This window comes from Eublepharis macularius, chromosome 11 (assembly GCF_028583425.1).
Source record: "Eublepharis macularius isolate TG4126 chromosome 11, MPM_Emac_v1.0, whole genome shotgun sequence".
NCBI classification, from domain to species: Eukaryota; Metazoa; Chordata; class Lepidosauria; order Squamata; family Eublepharidae; genus Eublepharis; species Eublepharis macularius.
Genome location: NC_072800.1, coordinates 68,300,262 through 68,311,178, shown reverse-complemented (window position 1 = coordinate 68,311,178; position 10,917 = coordinate 68,300,262). Strand labels below are relative to the sequence as shown.

Genomic DNA, 10,917 nt, shown 5'->3' with positions numbered 1-10,917 from the left:
GAGAAGAAAGGAGCGCACAAGTGAGTGCGCCCTACAGCAAAGGTCAGGCGAGGCGCACAAGAGGCAGGAGTGGAGAGAAGGGAACGAGTGAGTATGCCCTAAAGCTAAGGCCAGATGAGGTGCATGTGAGGTGGGAGAAGAGAGAACGAAGGGAGCACACAAGTGAGTCAGTGCTCCCTAGAGCTAAGGCCAGGCGAGGTACATGAGAGGCTCTGGCTGAGCACGGCACCTTCTTGTGCCAGCAGCAGGCACGGCTTGGCCCACTTTCAGCAGCCTCCTCCTCCTGTGTGCTCTTAGGGCTGGTGCCAGGTTTTCTGGTGCCTGAGGTGAGATACCTGCAACACAGGGGCAGCTTCAGGGGTATTGCTGCCCCCATGCACCCGAACTGTGTGATGACATCACTGTGTGTGATGTCGTCATGCAGGCCATGCTGCTGTGAGCTGGCTGCCCCATTGGTGAGGCAGGCAGCTGGGATGGCACACGAGTGGCCTCCCAGCCCTCCCATTCAGTTGCCCTGCACTGCCCCAGCCGCCTGCTGCGCCTCGCTGGCCCGCAGCTGTGTGATAGTGGTGGTGGCGGCAGCACGGGGCAACTGAGTGGGAGGGCTGGGAGGCTGCCTGCTCAGTTGCCCTGTGCTGCCGCTGCCAGCACACGCTCCTGGCTGGGCACCTGTGGGCCAGGCATGGCAGGCCGCCAGGCCGGCACACAGGAGCAGCTTCCTAGACCTCCCATTCAGCCACCAGCGCTGCCGCTGCCAGCCCTGCGGCGCCCCCCACCCACCGCCAGTCAGCGCTCGAGGCAGCTGCTGGCACCACCTCAATGGACATGCCGGCCCTGCGTGCTCTCTCCATCAGTCTCTGTCTGGGTGCAACTCAAGTCACAGTGCCAGAAAGGCTGCGCGAGTGAGCAGTGCAAGTGGACTGATTGGCACTTCACACAGGATGCCCAGAGAGAAGAGGCCTAGATGCCAACTGGCTTTTGCCCAAGCCCAGCTGCAGGAACAGCCACTGCCCTAAGTAGTACTTCCTTCCTGCAGCTCTGGAAGCGCAGCTTTGCATCAGATGTCTGAGAGATGTTCAGCTGGGGCCACCTCTTCAGTCCAGCCCAAGATAATGCCTCCCCTAACATTGCCTTGTGGGGTGTGTGTGTGTGTGCGATTGCCTCTGAAAGGATGTACTAAAAGAATGACATTGCCCATTGGAAATAATAGGAGAGGTTTGAAGGCCCATTGGGGATAATGTGAGCCAGGATTGCCAATTTACTTGTATGGGCTCCAGTGAAATACATTACAGCACAAAAAAAGCTGCAAAGAAAATGTGGAATGGATTTTCCATAAAGGACTCTGGGCCCAGATGGAGGTCAGGAAGGCTGCAGAATTGGATACTGGAATTGGAAGAGGGACAAGGGCAAGAAAACAGAGGTGGCGGCTGATATCAACCTCTTGAATTTGTAAGTAAAGTGCGGAGCTGACAGAAAGGATAATTATAGAGGTGGAGCTTATTTCTCGATAGCTGCACATCTTTCAGAAAAATTAATTAAAAGGTAAAGTATTTAATTCCACTCTACTGTTTGAGATTCCAGTTGCAGAGCACTGTCTCTACTCCCTGGAGCCGTCATTCCAGTTCCAGAACATCTCTGCTAATCCCAGGATCGTCAACCCACTCTGGGGACTGTCTATCCAGTCCCAGAATGTATCTGCTACTCCCAGGGCCTATCATTCCACTCAGGGGCTGTCATTCCAGGTCCAGTGCTGTGTCTCTCTTCCTAGGGGCCGTCATTCCAGTCCCAGAGTAGTCTATCTGGACCCAGAGACTTTTATGAAAAATCCATTCTGCATTTTCTTTGAAGCTTTTTGTGCTTTAATGTATTTCAATGGAGCCCATGCAAGTAAATTGGCATTTCTGGTTCCCATTATCTCAAATGGGCAATCCTGTCATTCCTTTTAGTACATCCCGCCACTGAAAAATGGAGGTTTTTTGCACGTGCAGCAGGAAGTCCCAGGCTCCAGCTGAGCAGCTCCCGGCACCAGAGTGGCTCTCTTAGCAATTATGGAGTCCTGGACAGAAGGTCAGGAGGGCTCCCCACTCACTGCCACCCCAGTGCTCTCCCCCTCTGGCTCCTAGCCAAGGGCAGGTGAGTGCCAGCGGCACAGGAGCCTCCCTGTGCCACGGAATTTTTCCTTCCCTTACATTTCAGAGCGGGACAAACCAAAGAGTTAGAAAGATGGAGAGTTCAGGGTCAGGGCAACTGTTTACCGTTTAATGCTCTGCTATCCTTTGCTGTTCTCAGGACTTCCTGTCTTGTGATGTCCTTGTCTTCCTGGCTTGGTCACACTTCTCTCCCATCTCTTCATCCTCCACCATAGATGCAGGACTTGTCCCGCCATCTCTGTCCATCCTTAAACTAGATAGGTAGACAGGAATTTCTCTTCCTTTCCTATTGAGTTTTGAGTTCCTATAATAAAGAACTCTTCTTTCTTTTCTAAAGATAAACCAAATGTAAGTTTATTTTCTCTCTCACACTTAAGGGATTTCAGAGTGTTTCCACCCTTCCTTCAGAGATATCACAACACGTCAGTGTACATTTGTCTCCTCTGTTTAACTTTCACAATAGTCCTGTGAGGTAGGTTATGCTGGCTCTCAGAATAATGGGCATTGCTTAAAATCAGGAGTGCTTTGTTACATTTCTATAGAGGTATAAAGAGATATATTTGATATTCCTTCATACCACATTTAGTGCACTAGTCACCTTTTTCAACACAATTAAAACTCTGTAGTACATTGGAAACACGGCTTAGTAAAGTATACAATATATCCCATTGACAGCAGGCTTAATTGAACAACTCAGAATGAGTCTGTGTGGAAATGAGAATGAAACAGCACATAACTAATGGGAATATTAATATTAGTTTATATTTTGTTTGTATGCGTGTATGTTTTGTACGTTTGTAGAGTGATCTTTTTTTTTTAAAAGAGTGATCAAAAATGCAACTTGCTGTTTTCGCTTACGAAGTTCATTTTTGGCTCACAACAGAGCACAGCTAGAGGGAACATTGCATGTGGTACAAGATCCCACACATTCCATATTGTCATTGTAATATTTATTACCTGCAGGAGGACCACTGGGAGAAGTCATCCAGAGATTTGGAATGAACAGTCACTAAAGCACAAATGACATGCAACTCTACTTTTCAGAGCTGTCTAGAATCAGTATGTGGTAGGATGAAGGCTAATAAGCTCAACTACAATACACATAAATAGGCTGACTGCATATTGTCAACTGACCTACTCTTCCCATGAAGGAGCTGGGTAGCTGCTTGGGAATGCTATTAGATCCCTGCTTACAGATGAAGGCTTAAATGTCCCCTGTGGCACAAAACACCTTTAGCCAGTTTTGACTGCTGTGTCAGTAGAAGACCTTTCCTTCAGAATCACAACAGTTGTTCATGCTCTGATCTACTCCAGGTTGCTTCACTGTGATTTTTAAATAATTACGATATTGTCATTTTAATAATTGTTGAAAGCAAGTTCATGAACAGTACAGTGGGACGTAAGTTTTTTTTAAAAAAATAGTACATTTGAGGAACATACTAATCAAAGAAGAACATAAAATGGAAGAAAGGATCATTAAGAGGCTGGAAATCTCCTTATTTTTACAACCATAAACAATATTAAAAATTTATTAACCAAAGCTTTGTACATACTTTTTATAAACTTGCAATTTTACATCTAAGCAAAACAGCAATTCTTTATACAAATTGTTACAGAATATTAATGAGTGGTTTAAGCAAATTAAACCATACCAATTTATTTAGTAAATTATCTACAAAAGTGATTTTTGACTTTTTAAAAACTCCCATGAACATATAAAAATAAATTATTCTTTACTTTTCAATTAAATCTACCAATTAGAAATATTACAAATCAAAATATCCACATTTTATGAATTTTTCACAATACAAAACAGTCACAAAACCTTATTTACAGAAATGAGGTAAGAACTGTGCAATGTTTAACCAAGCAATATTGCAGAAACAATAGGGTTCTTCCAATTAAGTACACAGTGAAGGTCTAATTATACTTGGGTATTTTCCACTAATAATTCACACATTAAAAATTCAAATTAGTGGTCATTAGCCCCAAACTTTAATCTATCATCTGCTATGCTGCATAGTCATACCATGAATTAAACTATTCAAAGTGAATATATTCAAACATTTCACCCGTTCAGACCTTTTCTTTCATTAGAAACATCGTAATCTCTCTCTTCTTTTTTGGTAACTTATTAGTGGAAAGCAACCCAGGTAACAATTTGCCTGAGCTATCTACAGTGACAAACACTTCTAATAAAGGCAGATTAATGGGGAAGGCTGCTGGTGCAAGACTGACCTCTCTGACAACTTTCCAAGACTCATTTAGTGCACGCCCAGCTGTTTAAAGCCATTCCAACCCACAGAGGTAAGCAACAGGCACTTGGGATAGGTCAAACACTACGAGAACTTGAGCTGCTTTCTCATCTGGTAAGATTTAGCATCTTTGAACTTTTTCCCCCCAGCAACCTTACAAATCCAACTCAAGATCAACCACCTTTTGTTATTTCTCCTTAAAAGTTCATGCTCTAGCAAAACATCCATTAAAAGTCAAGAAAAGACTAAGTTTAAAAACCTAGTCCTTGGCTGGAAAAAAATGATTTTTTTAAACACTGACATTTAACAATCTACAGGAACTACAACCCGTTATTGGCAGATATTGCAAATTTGGTTTGCTTTCTTCAGACAAAGAAATGGAACTAGCTGGCTGTTTATTAGCACTCTATTATCAGTCTACTTAATCAGCAACAGAATTCAAATAATTGTTCAACAGGCGTCTCTGGTATCCGAAAGACCTTTTCCAGAGTTCCATGAAATCTGAAGAAAACAGTTCATTTTCAGTGCAACAAAAAGCAACAAGGCCCAAGCTTTACAATAACATCTTCAAGATGATTTGCTTTTCCAGTGTGCAGTCAGCTCCTTGTTGCTGCTAGTCATACCTGCAGGGAGAGAGGGGGGGGGGTTGCAAACTGCAGCCTGGTGAAGTGCTTTCACGGCAGGATAGGCAGCTTAAGTTCCCCCTCTTCATTTCCCCAAATGTCAGTTCTTTTCTGGTGCAACTGGTCCAGTTTTATCGTTGAGCCTCTGTTAACAAAATAAATGCATCACACAAACTCAGTCATTCATGTACTATTGAGCAGTGGCAGATACTCTGATTACGGAAAATAGAGTTATATTCCATATAGTTTTAAAGCTTGACGAACAGTTCTCGTATGTTGAGCAACACTTCCTGAGCTACAAACCAAACTTTGGAGAGCCGAGGACAGTGTTGCTACCTCCTCTCCCTCCCAGGTGCATTTCTACTCCTAGCTTCTATGCCAGCCAAAGGAGCTCTGTGGAAACAGGTTACCCGAGCTTTTTGTTCCTTGCTCTTGACAGAGAGGGAATTCCAGATGAACCTCAGCATCCCACACTGAGGGAAGGGTGGGGAGGAGGATCAGTCTGTGAAAGCCTCCTACTCTGCTCCTCGATTCAGCCAATTTCTGCTTTACCTACAGTACACAAATTTTATGAATAGCTTTCCAAAGGATTTTGAACATTTTAAAAGCACATCTCAGTATGGCAGGGAGGGTAATGGCATCCATTTCTCCCCCAAACTGAAAAGCCACAAAAGGGAAAGGGGCAGGCTCCTTGGCTAAGTATAATTTCCATTTCAGCTCAGAAATGTTCTAGCTATTCTGTCAAGTTGGGCCAATCAGTGACATGGGGTTTTAATTGATGGGGTAAAAGTTAAACACATTTTTGTTAAGAAAGAACACTTTTTTGTGTCTTCTTTTTAATTCCCTTTTAAGTTGCACCACAACCAAACTAGGCTCAAAAACGATCATTAGTAGGTTTCAGTCACTGCACAGTAAGTTTTATGTTCCTTTCAGTATCACAAAAAAGGTGCTTAATTTGACATTTGGGTAACAGACAAATCACTTGTGGTTAAATAAGTCCACTCAATAATGTATGTATTTATATGTGGGGGAGCTTTTATACTGCTTTTCTTTGCAACAAGGCGCTCAAAAGTTTTTAAAGCTGTCAGTGGACAGACAGTCTCAATAAAAGCAATTCCTCAAATGTGGCATGAATGGCACCTACTCAGTTATGAAGGAAAGCACACTCTGTATATACTCACAGTTATCATCTTTATTCATGTATTGCACTTCGCAAAGTTAAGTTCAAAAAAATGGCTCACAAACCAGTGTACCTTTCCCAGAGAATTCAAACATAACAGCAAGATATAGAACCCTAGACAACATTGATGCAGGTGGAAATTTTTAAGGGGCAACACCAACAGAAGAAAAAGAAGCCCCCCCCTTTAAAAGTTGTTGGGGTTCTTTGCAGTTAAGAGGACATCTTGGTCCTGGAGCAGTTGCAATCAACTATGACAAGAACTTCCTCTGAACTGAGTCAATGTTCCTTGAATTCACTCTGATGTAAATGGTACACGTATATACAGAGTTACCTTTTGAGTTGCATTATCGCCATGAATAGTAAGAAATGGATTTGTTGTAGTGGTATGAAGTGGAGATGCTTGAGTGCCCGCCAGCAAGTTATTGATGGGAATCTGTGTTGCTCCTGAAATCTGCAACTGCTGCACTTCAGGTTGGTGGTGGTGGTGGTGCTGCTGCATGAGTTGATACAGAAGAGCTTGATGCTGTTCCTTGAATACGACAGTGGAGGAACATTCTAGTCAGTCATTTAATGGGTGAACCTATTCTTTATGGGTTCAGAAGAAACATGTATGTCAAATTGGTGAAAGCCAAACTTGAAGGTGAACAATGACTTCTTCACTTGTTAACTAGAGACTAGCTTAAGTCTAGAGATGGGCACGAACTGGGAAAAATCCAAACCATGCGGTTCATGGTTCATCACATTTCACGAACCATGAACTTTCACAAACTTGCCCCGGTTCACGAACTCGTTCATTTGGTTCATGAAAACATCACTTTCAGGGCAGCAGAGGGTCTGCGGAATAGGGGTTTGCGCTTCTGGTTTCCCCCCTTTAAATGCCTGCTACTTTTCAGCTGATGGGAGGGGGATCCCCCCATCAGCTGAAAAAAGCTGCGGACCTGAAAGCAGCAATACTTTTCTTCCGTGGCAATAAAAGTGTTGCTGCTTTCAAATGCCCCCTGCGTTTTTCAGCTGAGGGAGGGGCATCCTCCTCCTATCAACTGAGGTCCTTTTCACATTGAGACTTTAAAGTGTTTCAATATCAGTTCTGCTTCCCATGTTTGCAGGAGTTTGCTGAGTCCCTGCTGGCTTTAAAAGCCAGGAAAGGGTTAAATGGCTGGTTTTTCCCTTGCTCCTTTGGGGTATGCACACACTCCCTGCTTTTTTCAAAAGCAAGAAAGGGTTGTAACGTTGTTAACACTGCAACATTGTAATGTTACTGCACATTCCTCTTGGCTTTAAAACCCAGGAAAGGATTAAATGGATCCTTTACTCCCTCCCAGGCATGTTTCAGGCTTTGAAAAAGAGAGGAAAAAACAAGTGTTTTGCACAGTCCTTTGGAAACAAAGTAGCTGGGAAGCTGGGAGGGAATGAAGCAGCAGAAAAAAACAGAGAGTGTGTGCATACCCCAAAGGAGGAAGGGAAAAACCAGCCATTTAACCCTTTCCTGGCTTTTAAAGCCAGCAGGGAATAAGCAAACTCCTGCAAACATAGGAAGCAAGTTCCAGTATGGAAAGGACCTCAGATGATGGAAGAGGGATGCCCTTCAGCTGAAAAAAATCGGCAGGCCCTTTGAAAGCAGAAACACTTTTCTTGCAGGCAAGAAAAGTGTTGCTGCTTTCAAACACCTATCAGCTGAAAAGCGGTGGGGAGAACACCTCTACTGCAGAAAGCCCATCTCCGGTTGCCTGGGAAATTGATTAATGGTGCCAGGCTGTCTGCAGTGACAAAACGAAAAAGAACTGGCCTAAAGTTCATCATGGTTCATCAGAAATGGGCTCTGATGAACCACCAGTTCGCAAACCACGAACCAGCCTGGTTTGTGACGAACTTTGTTCCGTATTTTGGTTCATGCCCATCTATATTTAAGTCTTAGAAAGTGTCTTCCTTCCCTTTGTTTTTTCACTTGGAGCAGTTCCTTGAGCAGCTCTAAGGCCTTTCCTTGGCTTCTCCATTTGCTTTTTTAAGTTGTTTTTAAGTTGTTCTCATCCTCCTATGATGAATTTGTTCACCTTTCTAATTCTAGTACTGAAATTCAGAGCAAGAAACAACTCCAGTAGTTTGCCAAATTCTGAGGGTACTGCTTCCTACACTTCCTTAGGTAGGTTCAAGGATTTATGGGCCACGGAGAATCCAGGCTAGCTTTCTTCTGCACCTTAAGTGGGGAAGGTGATTAAGCACTGCTTCACTGTAATAAAATAGGGGCCTTGACTGACTGACTCCCTCATGTACAACATAGCACTGTCCTCCACTGTGACAAGGCTCTTTTTCACAGGCTTAAGGATCTGATTGCCTGATTCAAAATGGCACCTGCTATTGTAGAGTGCTCCTGGTTTCCACAGCTTCTACCTTTAAGGATTCAGCTGTACTATTCTTTGCAGGAATTTAGGGTTGAAAACTTTCCAAGTCATTTCTAGCTTTGGCAGGAGCCAGCCTACAGCTTTTCTTTCCCCAGAAAGAAGGGAATGGAAGATTTAAATCTCACTTACAGTGAAGCTTCCTTTCTCGGTGGTCTGGGAGTGGGTCATTCCATACCAATGGGAAGCGACTCCTCTCCAGTGCAGGGTCAGTCAACTGAATGCTCCCGGTAGGGGAGGGGCTTCCTCGGCTCTTCAGTTCTTTTCCAAGCCTTGAACCTCCGTGAGCCCTCGTACTAGTAAATACTTCCCCTTCCACATTTCTGTGTATAATCTACATACTAGGAATAACAAACTCAACAACCAACTTTAGTAATATTACTCAACATTAACTATATACACCTTCTGGTTCCTGGTGCGAACCCCAGTGAAATCTTTTCCCTTATATGTCAACTCCAGCACACTCTCCGTCTCTGTTGGGTGGGTTGGAATGACCCACTCCCAGACCACCGAGAAAGGAAACTTCACGGTAAGTGAGATTTAAATCTTCCATTTGGTGGTCTATTGGGAGTGGGTCATTCCATACCAATGGGACATATAAAAGCAGTGTGTCCCAGGGTGGGTTACTAAAAATACAGATTTAGAGCGCGTGCTGGAGCACTCGACTCCCAAAGGCAGCCTCAGCTGAGGCTATCTTATCATGTCTAGTGAAGGAGTGAACTGATCTCCAGGTTGCAGCCTTACAAATCATCTCCAATGAAGGAGTGGACTGGTAAACGGCTGAGGTGGCTGCTCCCCTCAGAGAATGTGCGTTGATTCCCTCTGGTGGAGTTAACTCCCCATCCTTATAGGCCAACACAATACACTCCGTAATCCATCTGCTTACGGTGGAATTTGAAACTTGTGTCCCCAGGCAAGATTGCCTAAAGGACACAAACATAGATTCACATTTCCTAAATGTACTTGTCCTATCTATATAGAAACTGAGGGCATACCGGACATCTAAAAAGTGCCACTCACTCTCTTTCTTGTGTTTAGGTTCAGTACAAAAAGATGGCAAATTAATATCTGCACCTCTGTGACAGGTGGAATTGGTCTTAGGTATAAAAGTGGGGTCTGGCCTTAAGACCACCCTATCATTGTGAAAAATGCACAATTCCTTATCTACCGATAAGGCATTCAGCTCTGATACCCTCCTAGCCGAAGTAATTCCCACCAAGAAAAGTGTTTTTAATGTTAATTCCCTTAAAGGACAGGTTGCCATAGGCTCAAAAGGCTTTCTTATTAATGCCTTAAGCACTAAGTTCAGGTTCCACGTGGGAAATCTATGAACTGTTGGTGGATTGAGAAGTGCTGTACCCCTCAAGAATCTCTTAATATGGGGATGTTGTGCTAAGGATTTGCCTTTCTTACAACCTCCTATGGCAGAAATGGCCGCCATTTGCCTCTTTAAGGTACTTGTGCTCAAACCCTTTCTCAAGCCTTCTTGTAGAAAAAGGAGAACCTCATGTATCGAAACTGGTAAAGGGTCCTTCAGTCTGCTAGAGCACCAGGCGTGGTATACCTGCCACGTAGCATTGTAACTCCTACTCGTTGATTTCTTTCGTGACGCTAACATAGTTGACACCACCTCCTCAGAGTATCCTAGTTGACAAAGTTGACTGCGCTCAATTTCCATGCAGTCAGTTGAAAAATGTCTGGTCGTGGGTGAACCAGCGGTCCTTGTGTCAGTAGATCCCCTCTGTAGGGAAGATGCCAAGGATCCGCTACCGAGAAATTTCTCAGTTCCTGGAACCAAGCCCTCCTGGGCCAATGGGGAGCAATCAGAATCACTTTCGCCCTTTGTTCTATTATTTTCTTCAGCGCTCTGTGTAACACTTGAATCGGAGGAAAGGCATATAATAGATGTCTTGGCCAATCACAGTTTAGAGTGTCTGTGTTTAATGCTCGAGGATCCCTTCTCCGGGATATGTAGCTTGGCACTTGGCAGTTTTGACTGCTTACAAACAGGTCCATGTGTGGAATACCGAACCTGCTACATACCTGTTGAAAGACCTCCCTGTTCAACATCCATTCTCCCTGATCCATTAGACCTCGGCTTAATTGATCTGCAAGAACGCTGTCTATTCCTGCCACATGGACTGCTTTCAAGGATTGAAGATTCCTCTCCGCCCAGGATAAAATGGCGCAGGCTTCCTTGTGTAGGGTCTTGAATCTGGTACCCCCTTGCCTGTTTAGATAAGCTTTTGCTGTTGTGTTGTCGGTCTTTACTAACACATTTGTGCCTAACAGATGGCTGCTTAGATGACATAG

General features: G+C 44.1%; 1 protein-coding gene across 6 annotated transcripts in view; it reads right to left on the bottom strand.

Annotated features, from left to right (window-relative positions):
• Positions 1-3,663: 3,663 nt before the first annotated feature.
• Positions 3,664-10,917, bottom strand: part of MLLT10 (MLLT10 histone lysine methyltransferase DOT1L cofactor) — a 183,127-nt gene continuing 175,873 nt past the window's right edge. For 4 of the 6 annotated variants that reach the window (XM_054991141.1, XM_054991136.1, XM_054991137.1 and 1 more), the window contains 2 exons: positions 6,540-6,737; positions 3,664-5,173 (listed from right to left, as the gene is read on the bottom strand). In XM_054991141.1, the coding sequence (XP_054847116.1) occupies positions 5,129-5,173; positions 6,540-6,737 (243 nt within the window). In that variant the 3' untranslated portion in view covers positions 3,664-5,128. Of the gene's footprint in view, positions 5,174-6,539; positions 6,794-10,917 lie in introns of those variants that run through there. The other 2 variants (XM_054991139.1, XM_054991138.1) reach the window with 2 other exon arrangements.